This window comes from Trachypithecus francoisi, unplaced genomic scaffold (genome assembly GCF_009764315.1).
Source record: "Trachypithecus francoisi isolate TF-2019V2 unplaced genomic scaffold, Tfra_2.0 Lachesis_group16, whole genome shotgun sequence".
NCBI lineage: Eukaryota > Metazoa > Chordata > Mammalia > Primates > Cercopithecidae > Trachypithecus > Trachypithecus francoisi.
Window position 1 is genome coordinate 91,380,306 of NW_022681461.1, and position 20,335 is coordinate 91,400,640.

At 43.6% G+C, this 20,335-nt stretch overlaps 1 protein-coding gene across 4 annotated transcripts in view; it reads left to right on the top strand.

Annotated features, from left to right (window-relative positions):
* Positions 1 to 20,335, top strand: part of GNE (glucosamine (UDP-N-acetyl)-2-epimerase/N-acetylmannosamine kinase) — a 79,171-nt gene that overhangs the window by 39,917 nt on the left and 18,919 nt on the right. For 2 of the 4 annotated variants that reach the window (XM_033238105.1, XM_033238106.1), the window contains exons 5-12: positions 2,344 to 2,556; positions 7,105 to 7,192; positions 8,684 to 8,894; positions 12,625 to 12,754; positions 13,129 to 13,350; positions 16,120 to 16,302; positions 17,844 to 17,960; positions 18,548 to 19,201. In XM_033238105.1, the coding sequence (XP_033093996.1) occupies positions 2,344 to 2,556; positions 7,105 to 7,192; positions 8,684 to 8,894; positions 12,625 to 12,754; positions 13,129 to 13,350; positions 16,120 to 16,302; positions 17,844 to 17,960; positions 18,548 to 18,783 (1,400 nt within the window). In that variant the 3' untranslated portion in view covers positions 18,784 to 19,201. Of the gene's footprint in view, positions 1 to 2,343; positions 2,557 to 7,104; positions 7,193 to 8,683; positions 8,895 to 12,624; positions 12,755 to 13,128; positions 13,351 to 16,119; positions 16,303 to 17,843; positions 17,961 to 18,547; positions 19,269 to 20,335 lie in introns of those variants that run through there. The other 2 variants (XM_033238104.1, XM_033238107.1) reach the window with 2 other exon arrangements.

A 20,335-nucleotide genomic window follows, 5' to 3' on the forward strand; every position in this document is an offset into this window, starting at 1 on the left:
CCGGGCACGGTGGCTCATGCCTGTAATCCCAGCACTTTGGGAGGCTGAGGCAGGCAGAACACTTGAGGTCAGGAGTTCGAGACCAGCCTGGCCAAGATAGTGAAACCCTGTCTCTACTAAAAATACAATAATTAGCCAGGCACAGTGGTGGGCACCTGTAGTCCCAGCTATTCAGGAGGCTGAGAAAGGAGAATCACTTGAACCTGGAAGGTGGAGGTTGCAGTGAGCTGAGATTGCGCCACTGCACTCTAGTCTCAATCACAGAGTGAGACTCCTCAAAAAAAAAAAGTTGACGTGAAAGAGAAGCTCTAGAAAAGTAGTAATTCCACTGTCCACAGTAAAATAGCCACCAATATTTTTTCTTGCTTTCTTTCTTATTTATGTTAGCTATACCTTAAAGTAATCTTGAGCTGAAGCAGTTTCAATCTGGAGTCCCCAGCCAGTCCCAACCAGTTCATCCTCAAGCCTGCCCTGGTTGATCACTTGCTTACTGGTGGATGGTACCATAGATTTTGTTACTGCTGAGACCTTAGGCGAGTAAATGGGGGTGTGAGATATGAGAAATGCCAGAACAGAGCCTAATACTGAAGAATTTCCAAATACTGATTATCGTTAGCTGACACCACTCATTGCTGAGTTCTTAGGCTTTTTTTTTGGTAAAGGAGGCAGAACCCTTTCTCTGCAATGTCAAGATATACCAACTTAATCTGAAAGAACCTCTGTCTTAGTATTCCCTTGAATAATCTTTTGTGTTAGGGAGAACAAAGTAGGATATTAGTTGAAAAAAATTTAAGAATACCCAACCCAGATTTTTTCCAGGTAATGTATCAATATTTCAAAAACATTAATATTTTTTCTTTTCTGATCCTTTAAATTTTGTGTAAATATTTGTAATATAACTATGTGTCTCTCTGGTTCAACATTCATTGTCAATGATATATTCTGTTTATAATGCACTTTCCTGACTACATACTTTAGAATTAGAGGGTTTTTCTATGAAAGTAAAGGGTCCCAGGTATATCTAAGTCATGCCTGCCACTTGCCTCTACCCTCCCTGAAGTTTTTGATACGACATACCCAGGGAACAATAGGAAAATAAGAATCAAGGCATCACTTTATCATTATCTGGCTTAGTGCCCAGTTCCCCAGTACGGACTCCCTCTGGAAAATGGATTATTGAGGCCTGAAGCCAAAGAGGAGCTTTCAAGTGAGTTGAAACCTGAATCTTGGAATAGTAGTGGTGCCTTCTGGTGTGCCATGTACTAGCAGTTTGAGTATCCCTAAGCCAAAAATCTGAAATCTGAAATGCTCCAAAATCTCAAACTTTTTGAGCACCAACATGACGCTCAAAGGAAGCAATTGGAGCAATTGGATTTTGGATTTTCAGATTAGGGATGCTGATCTGGTAAATATTACAGAATAACAAATATTTCAAAATCCAAAAAAACTTGAAACCCCAAATATTTCTGGTCCCAACCATGTCGAATAAGGGATGCTCAACCTGTACAATAATTACAGATGACACGCTGGCAAGACTGTATACAGAGAGAAGTGGCCAGGCCTTCTCCAGAGTTAGACCCTGAGTCCATTTACCTACCTTGCCACACAGTGAAAGTCAAAAAGATTGAGAACCATGCATGCACAGCTTTGGTTAAATGAGTGGCACCTGCCCACTGGTGAGCATGGTGTGGTCAGACTTCTGCCTTCTAACCAATCAGGTTAGCAGTTTTCCTCCCTACGTATGGGGTAGTTAGGAGAGGGTCAGTTGAGAGGCAAGTAGAGGGACATTAAATATTGCTTTCCCTTCATATATCTTTAAGTTTCTATTAAGTCCTGCAGTTAAAATATAAGCCACAGTGTCAGAATCTATTTGTATTTTCTTGGAGTGTAGTCCACATAAACGGGAGTGCTATCCCACTGAGTTCTTGTTAGTGTAAAGGTGAGTGTAGCTGGGAAGAGGCTCTCAGATCAGCGTGGTGTGGGGAGCCTGAGAGGGTTCCGTTTGGGAACTTTGAGGTTAAGAGATACAGGCTGTTGGCCTGTCTTTAGCCTCTTAATTGTTGTTTAAGGTAAAAGTTTTTACTAGGGCATTGATAAAAGTTATTTGCTTTGCCTGTTCTGTTTGAGAAGTCCCAACTGCTGCTTTCTGAGTTCCTAGATGAGTGAAGCAGAGGACATTTTAGATACCCATCATTCATGAAAAAGTCAGTAGTTAAAATTACTATTTCCCTAATAACTGATGTGAGATTTTTGTAGGGAGATTTCTTTATGTGGGCTACACTTGCCAATGAAAATAGTTTATCTCACAAACCACTTACCAATTGGTTCTTTTCATTTTCATAGGGAGCAAAGAGATGGTTCGAGTGATGCGGAAGAAGGGCATTGAGCATCATCCCAATTTTCGTGCAGTTAAACACGTCCCATTTGACCAGTTTATACAGTTGGTTGCCCATGCTGGTTGTATGATTGGGAACAGCAGCTGTGGGGTTCGAGAAGTTGGAGCTTTTGGGACACCTGTGATCAACCTGGGAACACGTCAGATTGGAAGAGAAACAGGTATTTACCTTTGCTCATACTTCAACTGACTAGGCTTTATACACACGTGAGTTATTATAAGGTATGCATATATCAGTGCTGAGCATATATTTTGTGACCGAGTGAATGAGGTTAATAACCAGTTGAAGCCTAAAATCTATAGTCAATAAATAGCACACAGTGATTACCAAATATTTTAGATTTTAGATCTCTACTTACTTTTTTTTTTTTTTTTTTTTGAGACGGAGTCTGGCTCTGTCACCCAGGCTGGAGTGCAGTGGTGCGATCTCAGCTCACTGCAAGCTCCGCCTCCCAGGTTGACAACATTCTCCTGCCTCAGCCTCCTGAGTTGCTGGGACTACAGGCACCCGCCACCATGCCCAGCTAATTTTTTTTGTATTTTTAGTAGAGATGGGGTTTCACCATGTTAGCCAGAATGGTCTTGATCTCCTGACCTCATGATCCACCCACCTCGGCCTCCCAAAGTGTTGGGATTACAGGCGTGAGCCACTGCACCTGGCCCATTCTACTTACATTTTATTGTCTTTGTAATATCAATTAGCATTAAGTGGTTCTTAATTATGATCTTTCATGGCTGTGTTTAAGAGAGAATACGGTTGAATGTTTCATGAATATATGAATGCTAGGCTTTTATTTTCTGGGCCTAATACAGAATCCCTTCAGTCAGTACTTTATAGTATGGTAGTGCTAAGTAAAGTGCCCCTTAAGTATAAGTAGGATTATTATTAATGAATTTGCTAACTGAGCTAGGTCCTGTTATTAACATTAGTTCAAGTTCTAATCCTGTTTACACGCAGTGGTATTTAACGGAAAAGTGTGTATCATTAAAGGAAAAAGAACTGGACTAGAACTAAGGAGATTAGTTCTAGCTCTGCTCTCTCTCCAATTCTTCACAACTGCCACCTTTCTGTTACATTTAGATCTTCTTCCCTTCTCATTCCCAGCATATTACTTTACTCCCCACTTCATAGAGAAAATGGAAGCCATGAGATGGAAATTCTTTCAAATTCCTCAATTCATTCACTTAGAAAATGTTTAGTAAGCACCTACAATGTACTAGGCACTGGGATTTGGCAATAGACTAGACCAAGAAGGGCTGAGCTCTCATGCAACTTACATTCTAGTGGGAGAGGAGACATATGATAGACAAACACAAAAGAAATAAGAAAAATGTCAGCAATTCTATATGCTGTGCCTGCTGTAACACAAGGTATATGATGGACTCCGTTAGACTGGTTAAAGGAGGGCCTCTTTAAGGAGGTGACACCTAAGCTGAAATCTGAATGACAAGGAGTCAGCTATGTGAGGATCAGGGAGAGGCAGTGGGAACAGCCAGTGTGAGGGCCGGGAGGTGAACTTGGTGTATTTGAGAAATGGAAGCGCCAGTGTGGCTATAGAGTAGTGAGCAAGAGGCAGAGTGATACAGATTATGTTAGAGAAGGAAGCAGATGCATGTAAGCCAGGGTAAATCATTTGGAATTTTTTCTAAGTGTGATGGGAGGGAATGACATGACATGACTTGCATTTTGGAAAGATTACTCTGGTTGCTAATATGGAGAATGGAATGTCGAGGGGGGGCAAGAATAAAAGCAGGGAGACCAGTAAGGGGGCTGATTCAGTTGCTCAGATGAGAGATGATAGTGGCTTTGATGAAATATTAGAGATGGAAAAAAGTTAGATATGGGTTTTGTTATAGTACTTGCCGATGCTTGGATATGGAGGTGAAAGGAATCAACAAGGAAGCCTAGATTTCTGATTGGGCAGTGATACACTGGGAATGGGAAGGGAAGAAGATCTAAATATAACAGAAAGGTGGCAATTACGAAGAACTGGAGAAAGAGCAGAGCTAGAACTAATCTCCTTGGTTCTAGTTCAGTTCTTTTTGCTTTAATGATACACCCTTTTCCATTACAGCCTAGATTTCTGACTGGACAGTGATATGGGGACACTGAGGGAGGAACAGATTTGGGGAGGGATTGAATTAAGAGTTTTCTTATAGCTATGTGAAGTTTAAGATGCCTATTAGATATCAAAGCAGACATGGCTAGTAAACAGCTAGATAGTTCCAGGAAGAGTTAGAGTTGGAGATAGAAATTTGAGAGTCATTGGTATAGAGATGATGTATATAATTGGTTGTCAGTTTGGCTGCTGTAACAGAGACCCTAAATAATAGTGGCTGGAATAAGTTAGATGTTCTTTCTTTTTCAGTGGATGGCAGCTCCATAATCATCACACTTAGCCTCCATCTATTTTCTTAGTGGTTGCTCTAGCTATTGCTTGCAAGTCTCTGTTTTAGCCTTTGGAAGAAGGAAAAGAGAAGATGCCTTTCCCTTTAAAGGCAAGACCTGAAAGTTGCAAATCTTTCTTCTCATATCCATCAGAACTTAGTCACATGGCCACATCTGGCTGCAAGGCAAGCTGAAGAATATAGTTTTTTTTTTTTTTGTCTGAGATCATATTGTTCTGTTGCTCAGACTGGAGTACAGTGGTACAGTCATAGCTCATCGTAACCTTGAATTCCTGGGCTCAAGTTATCCTCTCACTTTAGCCTCCCCAGCCATGCCTGGCTAATGTTTTTACAAAATGTTTTGTAGAGACAGGGTCTTGCTTTGTTGCCCAGGCTTGTCTCAAACTCCCAGTCTCAAGTGATCCTTCATACCTTGGCCTCACGAAGTCCTGGAATTATGGATGTGAGCCATTGTGCCCAGTCTGTTGTTTTTTCTTTCTTTCTTTCTTTGTTTTAGGCTAGTCAAGTGAAGCAGTGCGGGGGGAGAAGGAACTGGTTGTGATCAATTAGTTGTTAACACCACTGTACTTGGACCAGCCAGAATATAATCTTTGGCTGGGGATCAGATGCCTGGCTAAAAATTCTGTTTCTAGTATGAAGAAAAGATATTGAGGATAATGGCACCAGCCATAGACAGTATTTAAAACCCAGGCCAGGTGCGGTGGCTCAACGCCTATAATCCCAGTGCTTTGGGAGGCCGAGGTGGGAGGATTGCTTGAGGCTGGGAGTTCGACCCTAGCTTGGGTAAAGATAGTGATATTTTATCTCTACAAAAAAATTTAAAAATTAGGCGGACCTGGTATCATGCGCCTGTGGTCCGAGCTACTCAGGAGGCTGAGTTGGGAGGATCACTTGAGCCCAGGAGTTTGAGGTTACAGTGAGGTATGATCGTGCTACTGCACTCCAGCCTGGGTGACAGAGCAAGACTCCATCTCAAAAAAAAAAAAAAAAAAAAAGAAGGGCAAACTTCTGGAGTTCTGGTGAAGAGGTAAGGGCCAGCAAGGAAGACTGAAGAGGAACACCAGTGAGGCTGCAGGGAAACGAGAAGAGTGTGCTATCTATAAAGCCTGTAAAATAAAATGTTTTAAGGAAGGGGTGGTGGATACTGCTGAGTTCATTTAAGATGTGAAAGGAGGGCCATGTGCGGTGGCTCATGCCTGTAATCCTAGCACTTTGGGAGGCCAAGGCAGGTGGATCACTTGAGGTCAGGAGTTCAAGCCAGCCTGGCTAACATGGTGAAACACTGTCTCTAAAAATGCAAAAATTAGCCAAGCGTGGTGGTACACGCCTGCAATCCCAGCTACTCAGGAGGCTGAGACAGGAGAATCACTTGAACCCAGGAGGTAGAGGTTGCAGTGAGCTGAGATTGTGCCACTGCACTTCAGCCTGGGCAACAGAGCAAGACTCTGTCTCAAAAAAACAAACAAACAAAAAGTGAAAGGATAATTGAATCATATGCCAACATGGTCTCTGTACTTTTTGCCACTACACTTAAATAAACTTATATAAATGTACATGCCCATCCATCCTTTCCTTCTTACCTTCTTTACAGCAGGGTGTGGGCATGGGCATGGGTGTGGGTGTGGGTGTCTCTCCTGCCTATCCACTGCCCATCCTTCTACCTGTGTTTTCAGTCCCTACTACTGCCTTCTCAGGGACCTATCCATGAGTCATCTTTTCTCATCTTTCTTTATTTAACCTCCTCTTCATTTAAACATGCCTAAGCCTCTCGCATCTCGCAACAAACAACACGAAACAACTTCTTTCTTGACCCCACACCTCTCTCCAGCTGTTACTCCTTCACTCTTCTCTTCTTAGCCAAACCCATTGAACAGCATGGCCATTTTCACTAGATTTACTCCCTCATGTTGGTCAGGAAATGTCTGGAGGGAAAGTGACTGCCTGACCAGCTGAGTGAACCGCTGGCTGAGTAGATGGAAGGCAGGGCAGGTTGAAAGAGAGTGGATCTCATAGATGACTAGGCAAATGGTAAGTGGATGCCAGGTTAGTCCACCTTATTTATTTTAATAAATAAAAACTTGATTTGTTCTCTTTGGGAATGAAGGACCCTAGTGCCCTTGATGTACTGAAATCTTGCCAAGAGTACTTTAAAAGGTATAAAGTAGAAAAGTTGATTTTTCCCTAACAAAAGAAGACTCAGACAGCTGGATTTCAGGTCTAATTATGAGCATAGTACACTGATAATTTCTTTATTATTTGAATATTCCCACTTCCAAATCCTTGTAATGGATTTTACCTAGGGGAGAATGTTCTTCATGTCCGGGATGCTGACACCCAAGACAAAATATTGCAAGCACTGCACCTTCAGTTTGGTAAACAGTACCCTTGGTGAGTATAAAACATTTTTTGTTGAGTGATTAAAAGGGGAGCTACCTTCAGTACCATTTTAGAGCTACAATCACTGTTCAATCATCCTAACAGAGCTTTCCTTCTTATGCCTACAGGCCCCTAGTTGCTGGGGAGACACAGATTGCTAATATCATACCCGTTATTACTGTACCAAAGGTTCCAATGTAGAATATATATTTTCTTTCTCTTTTTTTTTTGAGATGGAATCTTGCTCTGTTGCCCAGGCTAGAGTGCAGTGGTGCAATCTCAGCTCACTGTAACCTCCGTCTCCTGGATTCAAGCAATCCTCCTGTCTCAGCCTCTTGAGTAGCTGGCATTACAGGCGTGCACCACCACACCCGGCTAATTTTTGTATTTTCAGTAGAGACGGGGTTTCACCATGTTGGCCAGGCTGGTCTCAAACTCCTGACCTCAGGTGATCTGCCTGCCTCGGCCTCCCAAAGTGCTGGGATTACAGGCGTGAGCCACTGCGCCCAGCCTTATTTGTTTCTCTTAATTAATACAACACTTTTGCTACACTTATTTAACCTTATTTGACTTTCTGTAAGTATTAGAAAATAATGTAACTGATTTTTTTAAAAAGTCTAGTTCAGCTTTTTAATTAATTTTGACCACTCTCCTTTCTGTTTCAAATCGATGGGATTTCCCTGTATTTGAATGTTTCTTTCTGAAAATAATTTTGTTTTCTCAGAAATATAAAGGTAAAAACTAAAAAGGCAAAAAAAGGACAGGCACTTAGTTACAATGTTGCTGAAGAGATCTAGATATTATTATATAAAAAAATTTTAGTCCTGTATAATTATGATTTACAGTTTTTAAATTGACAGATAAAATTGTATATATTTATTGTGTACAACATGATGTTCTGAAGTATGTATATATTGTGGAGATGTTATTTTCTTTTTTGTTTTTCTTTTTTTTTTTTAGACAGAGTCTTGCTCTGTCACCCAGCTGGAGTGCAGTGGCGCAATCTCGGCTCACTGCAACCTCTGCCTTCCAGGTTCAAGCAATTCTCCTGCCTCAACCTACTGAGTAGCTGGGATTACAGGCATCCACCACACCTGGCTAATTTTTGTGCTTTTAGTAGAGATGGGGTTTCACCGTATTGGCCAGGCTGATCTTGAACTCCTGGCCTCAGGTGATCCGCCTGCCTCGACCTCCCAAAGTGTAGGGATTACAGGCATGAGCCACGGCACCCAGCCTATTTATTTCTTTAAAATGATTTTTTAAAGTATTTTTTTGTAGAGACAGAGTTGCCATCTCTATGTTGCCAGGCTGGTCTCAAACTCTTGGGCTCAAGCAATCTTCCTGCCTCAGCCTCCCAAAGTGCTGGGATTGTATGTGTGAACCACTGTGCATGGCAGGAAGATGTCATTTTAGGAAGAAGCATGAATTATTTTTACCTGAAGTTTCAGATTCCACTATGTATGGCAGAAGCATTTAATTTAATTGACTTTTTGTATATTGCAGTTCAAAGATATATGGGGATGGAAATGCTGTTCCAAGGATTTTGAAGTTTCTCAAATCTATCGATCTTCAAGAGCCACTGCAAAAGAAATTCTGCTTTCCTCCTGTGAAGGAGAATATCTCTCAAGATATTGACCATATTCTTGAAACTCTAAGTGCCTTGGCCGTTGATCTCGGCGGGACAAACCTCCGAGTTGCAATAGTCAGCATGAAGGTAAAATAACTCCTAAACTCCTAACTTTATATCCCATATAAGCGATTGATTTTTTTTTTAAGTATATATAGTTGGAAGGTAAGACTAGAAACATACACAAGAACTTGCAATCATTTGCTCATAGTATTGACTTGTGGATCCTTTACGATGTTTGTCTCACTATTTTACTGATCATTAACATTTCAAAGAAGTAACTTCTTTGGGAATCCAAGACAGTAGACTTGACAGTAGGAAGACCCCTTTAGGCATCAGATCAGGCTTTTGCCACCCAGAAGATCTGAAATTCTATACCTTGGTAACAGCTTGGAGTGTGAAGTATGCTGATCACTATCACTGCCCAGGTGAGGGGTAGCAGCAAATGGTGAAGGGAGCTGCCTCTTCTCTAGAATGTCATCAGTTGTGTGGATTTTCCATTTTGCATTTTTACAGTTCTGCTCTTTATTGAATACAGCATACCTTCAATCTATCAACCAAACCATCACTCAGTGTTGATAGGTGAGAGAACATTCATAAAAATAACAAACTGATCATGTTAAAGTGATCTCTAATGACTTAGAATAAACCTACCAGAAAACTCTTTGTTTGAAATAGTGTAAGTGTATAAAGCATCCAGAGACGATGAGATATAGCAAAGATTTTAAATGTAAAGTTGTAGGAAATTTATTAATACCATTAGGTCAAATAAGGAAAGCAAAACAAAACATAATTTTCTCAAGAAAAGCCAAGAGGCCTCCCTTATAAATACTCTTTTAAAAACTAATAGAAGGCTGGATGCAGTGGCTCGCACCTGTAATCCTAGCACTTTGGGAAGTCCAGGCAGGCGGATCACTTAAGGTCAGGAGCTTGAGACCAGCCTGGACAACATGGTGAAACCCCGTTTCTACTAAAAATAAAAGTTAAAAAAAAAAAATTAGCCAGGCATGGTGGCAGCCACCTGTAATCCCAGCTACTTGGGAGGCTGAGGCAGGAGAATCGCTTGAACCCAGGAGGCGGAGATTGCAGTGAGCCAAGATCGCACCACTGCACTCCAGCCTGGGCAACAGAGTGAGACTGCATCTCAAAAAACAAAAACAAAAACTAATAGAATAGTTTCTTAACAGAAAGATGATTTATTCCATATGAAAGGCCAACATCTTTTTCAATGGTAAAATTCTAGAGGCATTCCTGTTGAAATCAAGAAGAAAAGAAAGATGTTTTCTGCAGCATTATCAAACATAATTGTGGAAGTTATGAAGGGAATAAAGGAAGGAATAGCAAAAATGGAGATTATTGACAGGGTAAAACAAAAAACATTATTAACAACAAAAAAATGCTTGGCTCCCACCCCAGACTGGTTAAATTAGAGTCTCTGGGGATGAAGGCCAGGCGTCACTCTTCGTTAAAAGCTGTCCAGGTGATTCTGATGCACAGTGAAAATTTAGAAGCACTACTGTAGATTTTTTATTCTCTTAATTAAAAAAAAAAAATTTTTTTTTAGAGACAAGGTCTTCCTATGTTTCCCAGACTGAACTGAAGGTCCTGGGCTTAAATGATCCTCTGCCTCAGCCTCCCAAGTATAATAGCTAGGACTACAGGCACATGCCGGTGCACATTAACTGTGCCCGGCTCTAGATGTATTTTTATTTTTTGAGACAGAGTCTTGCTCTGTCGCCCAGGTTGGAGTGCAGTGGTGCAATCTCGGCTCACTGCAACCTCTGCCTCCCAGGCTGAAGCGATGTTCATGCTTCAGCCTCCTGAGTAGATGGGACTACAGGCTTATGCCAGCATGCCTGTTTTTTGTAGATACAGTGGTTCACCATGTTGCTCAGGCTGCTCTTGAATTCCTGGGCTCAAGGAATCCACCAGCCTTGACCTCCCAAAGTGCTGGGATTACAGGTATGAGCGACCGTGCCTGGCCTACATTTATTTTTAATGACAATCCTAGTGACAGCTCTAACCCTGTATTTGATATATTAAAATCCACTAATAACAAAATAATATAAGTGGAAAGAGAGATCTTATTCAGAACAACAACAAAAACTCCTAAGAATAACTGAAGCCAGAAACGATGTGATCTATATAAAGAAAATTCTAAAACTTTACTGTAAGACATAAAGCCTTGAAAAAAATGCCCTGGATGGAAGTGCCGATTATTTATAAGATGTCAGTGTTTTCCAAATTGGATTTATAAGATCAACATAATTCTAGTAAAACATTTCAATAGTATTTTTTTTTACATTTAGTAAAATTATTGTAAATCACAGTGGAATTTCTCGAAGTTTATCATTAAAAGTACAAAAGTCAGTTGTGCAAAGAAAATATATAAAGACAAGTAATCAGGAGGGACTATCACTGTTTGGTATTCAAACATATCAAAAAGCACAGTAATTTATTTTATTTTTTTTGAGACAGGGTTTCACTCTGTCGCCCAGACTGGAATGCAGTGGTGCAATCTTGGCTCACTGCAACCTCCGCTTCCTGGGTTCAAGTGATTCTCCAGCCTCAGCTTCCCAAGTAACTGGGACTACAGGTGTGAGCCACCATGCCTGGCTAATTTTTGTATTTTTTATAGAGATGGGGTTTCCTCTTACTGCCCAGGCTGGTCTTGAACTCCTAAGTGATCTACCTGCCACGGCCTCTCAATGTGCTGGGATTACAGCTGTGAGCCACCACACCTGGCCATACAGTAATTTAAACAATGTGGTATTTCTGCCAACCAGGATGGAAATTTACCCTAAGGAAACAGAGTATCCAGACCATCACTGAATTCAATTACAGGAGATGATTAAAGCTCAGCTACTTAGTTGCCTCAGTATTTTTTTTTTTTTTTTTTTTTTTTTGAGAAAGGGTCTCACTCTGTTGCCCAGGCTGGAGTGCAGTGGCATGATCTCAGCTCACTGCAGCCTCAACTTCCCAGGCTCAAGAAATCCTCCCAGCTCAGCTATAGGCATATGCCAACATGCCTGGCTAATTTTTTTGTAGAGACGAGGTCTCAGAGTATCTCCCAGACTGGTTTTAAACTCCTGGGCTCAAGCAATTCTCCCGCCTTGGCCTCTCAAAGTGCCGGGATTACAGGCATGAGCCACTGTGCCCAGTCACCTCAGTAAGCAAGAAAATTCTGTCAACCTGAAAGAGTAAAATATGGTCTTTTAATGAACTAGGCTCAAATTAGCCAACATTGAACTTAAGTTTAAGAGAGGGGCCCAGCTGGGGGCAGTGGCTCATGCCTGTAATCCCAGCACTTTGGGAGGCCAAGGCGGTAGGATTGCTTGAGGTCGTGAGTTTGAGACCAGCCTGGGCAACATGTTGAAAGCCCATCTCTATTAAAAATACAAAAATTAGCCGGGCGTGGTGGCAGGCGCCTGTAATCCCAGCTACTTGAGAAGCTGAGGAAGGAGAATCACCTGAACCTGGCAGGCGGAGGTTGCAGTGAGCTGAGATCGCGCCCTTGCACACCAGCCTGGGCAACAGAGCGAGAAGCCATCTGAAAAAAAGAAAAAAGAGGGGCCCATCTTGCTGGCTGTGGAGTCTTCATTGCTTCAACAGCCCCATATTAGGACAGATTACAGGAACTGCTTGAGCTTATCCCAGGGCTGGCCCAGGCCAGGCAGTGGCTCCTTCCCCAAGCAGTCATCTAAGACTGCGGGGTCATCCTATAGCAGTATCTGATTTATCATGAAAAAGATCACAACACACTCACAATATGCTGCTTAGCTAAGACCAGTGAGACAGAACTTGTTTTCTCTTTTAGGGTGAAATAGTTAAGAAGTATACTCAGTTCAATCCTAAAACCTATGAAGAGAGGATTAATTTAATCCTACAGATGTGTGTGGAAGCTGCAGCAGAAGCTGTAAAACTGAACTGCAGAATTTTGGGAGTAGGTAAGATTGTACATTATAAATCCAAGAAATGCTCATTTTAATGTACAAAATGTACTAAGTTGTGATGCATGCCTGAGCATCAAGTCAGTGTCTGCTCTGTGCACAGATGGCTCTAGGTGCTGTCTGTGGGCCCCAAGCATGGGGACTTCCTGGAACACCTGCAAGCATTAGGAGAGAAGCACTGATGGTTCTAGAAATCTTCAAGGCACTATGGCTTTAATTCACAACTGTCTGATATTTCCTTGCAGTCCTTGGTAATGTTTGTCTTAGGAGATCTGGGGTGAATGAATCTGTGTTCTAAGCCAAGAAAGTCAGCACACTTTCCTGAGATTGCTCATCAGCATTATTTTCCTTGTGTTTGTGGTGGAGTGCAGGCATTTCCACAGGTGGCCGTGTAAATCCTCGGGAAGGAATTGTGCTGCATTCTACCAAACTGATCCAAGAGTGGAACTCTGTGGACCTTAGGACCCCCCTTTCTGACACTTTGCATCTCCCCGTGTGGGTAGACAATGATGGCAACTGTGCTGCCCTGGCAGAAAGGAAATTTGGCCAAGGAAAGGGACTGGAAAACTTTGTTACACTTATCACAGGCACAGGTAAGAGGGGGTAGCGGGAGGTTGGTTCAGGAGCTAGAATGTATATTGGAGCATGTCTTCAACATGGTCAGATGGTTACAACTCTGCCTTAGCCTTCACTTCCTGCTTGACTAGAGCCTGAAGGTGAGCCACATGTGGCCTTCTCATGTCTTTTCTGAGCATGTGCCCAGCCTTAGACATGCATGTGACCTTCTAAATTCCAAGAACTTGTCAGAGCTATTCAAAGCTCTTATTTCCCACAGCTTCTCATTTCCCAGCTTTTCCTCCCAGTCTTTTTGGTTAGTGTGTTGGATGCCCCAGCTGTTATCCTTTGCCCTAGGCAGCAGAGACTAATATATTTTACCTTGAAATGTTTTTGATAAACACCCTTCATGTAACCCCCTCAGCACTGGGTAGTTCCTAGTTAGTTGAGATGAAAGCAGGCCCTTTGAGGTGGTCCTCCAGGGAGCTGACAGGCAGGTCAAAACAACCACAATTTTTTGAGAATAAGTTTGACCTGCCCCATCAGGTACTGGTATCCAGTACTGTATCTGTACACCAGTACTGGGAGTGTGGACTGTTGTTCAAGGTCACCACCAAGCTGGAGAGCGGGTGATGGGACCAGGGTAGGTTAAAACACCAGAAAGTTCTCTTAGCAAGATTCAGCTGGTTTTGTTTTGTTTTTAGACAGGGTCGCACCATGTTGCCCAGGCTGGTCTTAAACTGCTGGGCTCAAGGGATCCTCCTGCCTTGGCCTCCCAAAGTGCTGGATTACAGGCATGACTCCCAAAGTGCTGGGATTACATGCACCTGGCCCTGGTTTTTGTTTTTTAAATTAAGCATTCTTCTGTTTGTTGCAAACTGGTTAGTTTCCAGAGTTCCAAAAAGGTTGATTCTGACACTTTTACCAGTTTTTTCCTGGCTTTAGTGGCAGAATGGACTTTTGGAGTTCCCTGCTCTGTCATTTTTTTATGACATCCCAATTTGTTACTTTTTTTTGTTTTTTGAGACGGAGTCTCGCTCTGCCGCCCAGGCTGGAAGTGCAGTGGCCGGATCTCAGCTCACTGCAAGCTCCGCCTCCCGGGTTCACGCCATTCTCCTGCCTCAGCCTCCTGAGTAGCTGGGACTACAGGCGCCCGCCACCTCGCCCGGCTAGTTTTTTGTGTTTTTTAGCAGAGACGGGGTTTCACCGTGTTAGCCAGGATGGTCTCGAGCTCCTGACCTCATGATCTTCCCACCTTGGCCTCCCAAAGTGCTGGGATTACAGGCGCGAGCCACCGCACCCGGCCTACTTTTTTTTTTAATTGTATATATTTTAAGTGTATAACTTGATTTTTAAATGAGGAAACAGACTCGGCTAGTAAGTTGTTGAGCCAGTTTTTGATACAGATATATCTAACTTCAGAACCTATATGTGCTTAAATTCTACATTACACCACTTCCCCTTTAAGCTCATGTACTTATTTATTTATTTATTTATTTATTTAGAGAGAGAGAGAGACAGTCTCGCTGTGTCACCCAGGCTGGAGTGCAGTGGCGCAATCTCGGCTCACTGCCTCCCAGATTCAAGCGAGTCCCGTCTCATCCTCCCGAGTAACTGAGATTACAGGCATGTGCCACCACACCCGGCTAATTTCTATATTTTTAGTAGAGACAAGGTTTCACCATGTTGGTCAGGCTGGTCTTGAACTCCTGACCTCAGGTGATCCACCTGCCTCAGCCTCCCAAAGTGCTGGGATTACAGGGGTGAGCCACCACACCCGGCCTAAGCTCATGTACTTTAGCTCATGCACTTTAGCTCATGCTCATCCTCTTTTAGTTCCAGACACAGTTTTAGCAAACTTGGATACCACTTCCTGGCTCAGAGCAGTGACTAAGCTGTAAATCAGAGGACTAGGGGGTTGAGGAATAAGTGCCCAAGATGTGACAGATGGCAAGACAACCCTTAAAAGCAGAGCCTTCTCAGGCACAATACCCTTTACTCCTTTGTAACTGCTAAACACCATAACAAAAGACAGTCACTGATATTTGTAATTATTGAATCACAGATTTTTAGACATAGCAGCATCAAAAGAGGCAAAATCATATTTCCTGTTTTCTGCTTCGGGAAGCAGGTAGTGTGTGATACAGTTTAGAAAGACTTATCTTGGGTTTTCCTGAGCAGAGCCTGAGACAAGGATTTAGGTTCAGGTATGGTTTTTTGGAGGTGACCCCAAGAAGCAGGAGGGAGAGTGGGAAGAATGAAACAGAGCAGGAAGAAAGCCTTTAAGGATATATTAACATTATTGAAGTTGACTTGGGGGCAAAAGGGGCTGAACTCCACCGGCACCTCCTAAGAAGCCTGCAGAACAGCATCCAGAATTGTCCTGTGGATCTGCTGGCTCCTGCCTTGCCTCGGTTGCAGGTTGCCCCTGGGTGCTGTGCCTGCATGGCTGAGTAGGCTCTTGCTTCAGTGTTGGAGAAAGCCTTGGTGCAGAAAGATGGGCAGTGTGTGCTGGACCAGGGGGTCTACTACCCACAAGGTGGGCATGCACTTGCGCTGCACTGTCCCCACAGCTGTGTTTGAAATCAGTGACCCAAGCAGATGGGTCACAGGGCATCTCGATCTGCTAAAAACATTTCCATCCAAAATGCTACCAAAGAATGCTTTATGCTTAGTGGGCTTCATCTGTCTAGAGAAATATATATAGACCCTCACATGCCAAAGCTCTGCTAAATAGATGAGGCGTTGTGATATCAGTTTTCTGTTTCAGGTAAAGCACCCTCAGTGATTTCTGTCCCTCACTGTAGGAATCGGTGGTGGAATTATCCATCAGCATGAATTGATCCACGGAAGCTCCTTCTGTGCTGCAGAACTGGGCCACCTTGTTGTGTCTCTGGATGGGCCTGATTGTTCCTGTGGAAGCCATGGGTGCATTGAAGCATACGCCTCTGGAATGGCCTTGCAGAGGGAGGCAAAAAAACTCCATGATGGTTGGTGTCCCTCTCTCAAGGAATTAAGTAACCAAATAGTAGACAAGTACTTCAAAGTGGAAATTCCAAAGAGAGCTGAACACTGAAGCCAGAAGTTTCCCCCCTTTCATTTCTTAGAGAAAAAGCAGGGCTCCCTTGCACTAAAACAGCACAACCTCCTTGGTCCTGACCCATACTGCCACTCTTCCTCCCCAGGAGTGGTGGTGCACAGAGGTCTAGAGTTCCAAGATAGCAGGGAAGATTTCCTTCAGTTTTGTTTTCTCAGCCAGTAGCACAGGGTGGGTACTTAATACACATTTTAATGAAGAAATAAATGGACAAAACATGTTATGTATATACCACACATACATGCACCGTATGTGTAGTATATCTGTGCTTCATACATAAAAAGAGTATAGATTTTTGGCCCCCAAAACCAATTTGTGAGCATATGCTGAAGGAAAGGAAATGGGGAATGGAGGCCGAGAGTACAGGAGAGAAGTGTATAGAGCCCTATACAGTAGGGTTCTGAAGAGGTGGGAAGAGAAGAGCTGCAAAACCAGGCACAGGGCCCACAAGAGGGCATGGCGAGCCGAGATGATGGGTGTATGGGATGGGAAGCAAAGAGGTAGGGGATCACTGCCTGGTGGTGCCCCCATGAGAGAGGTAAGAAGTATGCTCGTCTGTTGGCAGTGGGGGTAGAAGGACTGGGAAGGCGGTGAAGGTATAGAAGAGAGCAGTCAGGGAGAATGTGTGAGAGCTGTGAGGGCCCAGGGGAGACAGGAGACCACCAGTTGATGTCTAGGTAGCAGTTTGCACAGCTGGGGACTTTTTTCCTTCAGGGTCCAGATATTCTAGCAGATTAGGAGGAGGCAGATTGATCTGAGTTGGTGACAGGCGGAAGACAAGGACTACAGATAACCACAGAAATTCCTGCTGCTTACTGAGCATTTACTCTGGCCAGCACTTAACTAAGTACTTTATGTTCATGATCTCATTTCATTGCTCAGATAACCTTGCCAGGGTAGGCACTATTGCCCTCATCTTCTAGGAAGGAGGAATGTGTAGAGGTGAGGTGACAGGCATGGGGTCATGCAGCTGGGAGTGGCAGAGCTGGCACTGACCCCAGGCCTGTGTCTGTTCCTTAGCTGCTGTGCCTTGCTGCCATAGAATGTGTGGTGCTGGCAGATGGCACAGCATTGTGTCTGGGATGAGTAAGGAAGGAGTGAATGTGGGAGGAAGGTGATAATTTGGAGAAAAGAACACTTCAAAGACTGTCTGCTCCTGCAAGTGAGAAGTGAGGGAGCCAGAGGGGTAGGAGGCTGTCGTCAGACTTGAGGTTTTTCCAGGAAGATAGGTTCTGGGTTATGTACAACCAATTAGCAAGAGGGTAGCAAAAGCTTTAGGGGCAGTGTATAGAGATGTTTGTGAATGATAAGCTTTGCAGTTGTGAAAAGAAAACACCATCTTCCCATGTAGAGGCTTGCTTTCCACAGGCCCAATGGTGAGCTTGGCCTCCCCAAGGCTCATTAGTGACTGCTTTTCCTTCTCACTCTGCTCAGAGGACCTGCTCTTGGTGGAAGGGATGTCAGTGCCAAAAGATGAGGCCGTGGGTGCGCTCCATCTCATCCAAGCTGCGAAACTTGGCAATGCGAAGGCCCAGAGCATCCTAAGAACAGGTGAGCATGTGGCTGCAGGTGGCTGTGCTGCAGGGGGTAGCCTCAGACATCATATGGCCCAGCCTGGCCCCAGAAGAGACCCTGCTTCTCTTAGGGACAGGTGCTTTGCAGTGTCTGTTCAGAGGTTTCTTTCCTAATTACTCAGAGGTAAAAAGGGAATTGCATTCAAGGTATTTGGCAGCATTGCCTTTTTCAGCAGGTGTTTGGTTTGGTTTGACAACTATAAAAATGCTCCGTGTTCATTTTACAGGAAATTTAGAGAAATATAGGACAGTTGTAAGAAAAAATATCACTTAGAGTTTTCCCATTTGGAGATACCAACTATTAACATTTCCTTCAAGTCTTTCTATTCATTTTTTTGCCTAGTGGAGATCGTGTGGTACACCCTGCTTTTTCCACTGGAGGCTGTCACATGATCATTTTCTCATATTAAGAATCAACCGTGAACTGCTTTTAAAACACTGCCTCCCACTGCATGCCGTGGATGTTCTTTATCATTTCTGCTGCTGGCTCTTTTCTGCCTCCCTCTTTGGTATTTTGATTTTGGCTTCTCTCAGAAACTCATTTTAATTTTTATCTCCCTGTAGCTGGAACAGCTTTGGGTCTTGGGGTTGTGAACATCCTCCATACCATGAATCCCTCCCTTGTGATCCTCTCTGGAGTCCTGGCCAGTCACTATATCCACATTGTCAAAGACATCATTCGCCAGCAGGCCTTGTCCTCCGTGCAGGACGTGGATGTAGTGGTTTCGGATTTGGTTGACCCCGCCCTCCTGGGTGCTGCCAGCATGGTTCTGGACTACACAACGCGCAGGATCTATTAGACCTCCAGGAACAGACATGGACCATCTCTCAAGAGCTCCTGAGTGGAATCAAGTTCTTGTCTTTAGGATGACCATTTCTTAACAATCAAATCTAGTATTGAACTGCAGGTGACTTTGGCAGAGAAATTTTTTTGCTTTTGGTCTCCTCTTCCAAAGTCACCTTTCCCAACTCCTATTTTTGTAGATGCTGTTCTTTCTGATGTTTTCCTAGTAGGGGTCATTTTAGCTTCAAACCCTGTAAGTTCCAGTCACAATTTTCTGTGCCAAAGTAGCTACAGTAATAGAGAGGAAGCCTTAGAACTCTGCTTACTAATGTATTCATACCACTGAAACCTGCAGGCCTTGCCTGGGATGTCACTTCATCCTGAAGTTCGCATTAATAATCCTTCCAGGCCGGGCGCGGTGGCTCACGCCTGTAATCCCAGCACTTTGGGAGGCTGAGGTGGGTGGATCACGAGGTCAGGAGATTGAGACCATCCTGGCTAACATGGTGAAACCCCATCTCTACTAAAAATACAAAAAATTAGCCGGGCGTGATGGTGGGCCCCTATAGTCCCAGCTACTCGGGAGGCTGAGGCAGGAGAATGGCATGAACCTGGGAGGCAGAGCTGGCAGTGAACTGAGACCGCGCCACTGCACTCTAGCCTGGGTGACAGAGCAAGACTCTGTCTCAAAAAATAATAATAAATAATAATAATAATCCTTCCAGCCGGGCACAGTGGCTCATGCCTGAACACTTTGGGAGGCTGAGACACGTGGATCACCTGAGGTTAGGAGTTCGAGACCAGCCTGGCCAACCTGGTGAAACCCCATCTCTACTAAAATACAAAAATTAGCCCCGTGGTGGCATGCACCTGTAGTCCAGCTACTCGGGAGGCTGAGGCAGGAGAATTGCTTGAGCCTGTGAGGCCGAGCTTGCAGGGAGCCAAGATCATGCCACTGCACTCCAGCCTGGGTGACAGAGCGAGACTCCATCTCAAAAAAAAAAAAAAATCCCTCCTCCTCTAACCCCAAACTAAGATCACAGAAGGTGATCCAGTCAAGGAACAGGGGGACGTCTTACCAGGAAGGGCTTAAGTACGCTTTTTTTTAAACAGCTTTATTGGTTTTTTTTTTAAAGCCTACGATTTGATAAGCCTTGACATATGTATACCTGTGAAAGCATCACAATCAAGACACTGGACATATCACCCCCACATCTCAGATATCCCCCCCAATCCTGGATACCATTTGTTGAAAGATGTTACTACTCTAGCTGAACTTACAAGAGACTTTAGACCAGGGATCTAAATTACAGTGGCCTTAGTGACCTTGTCCTTATCTTCTTAGGACAGCTGAGAAGCCACTGGGACTTAGAGCCTTTAAAAGGAGATTAACTGTCCCAAAAGGATCTTTGCTACTGACCAGCAGACACTTCTTCCTTCAATAGCCTTTCCTACTGTGTTGAGTAACACCCTAGGGTGTCTATTAAAGCAGTGTTTGTATGAGTTTTACCTAGAGCCCAGAGCCGTGAATCAGGATTCTGGCTACATAATTCACGTTTTCATTGATG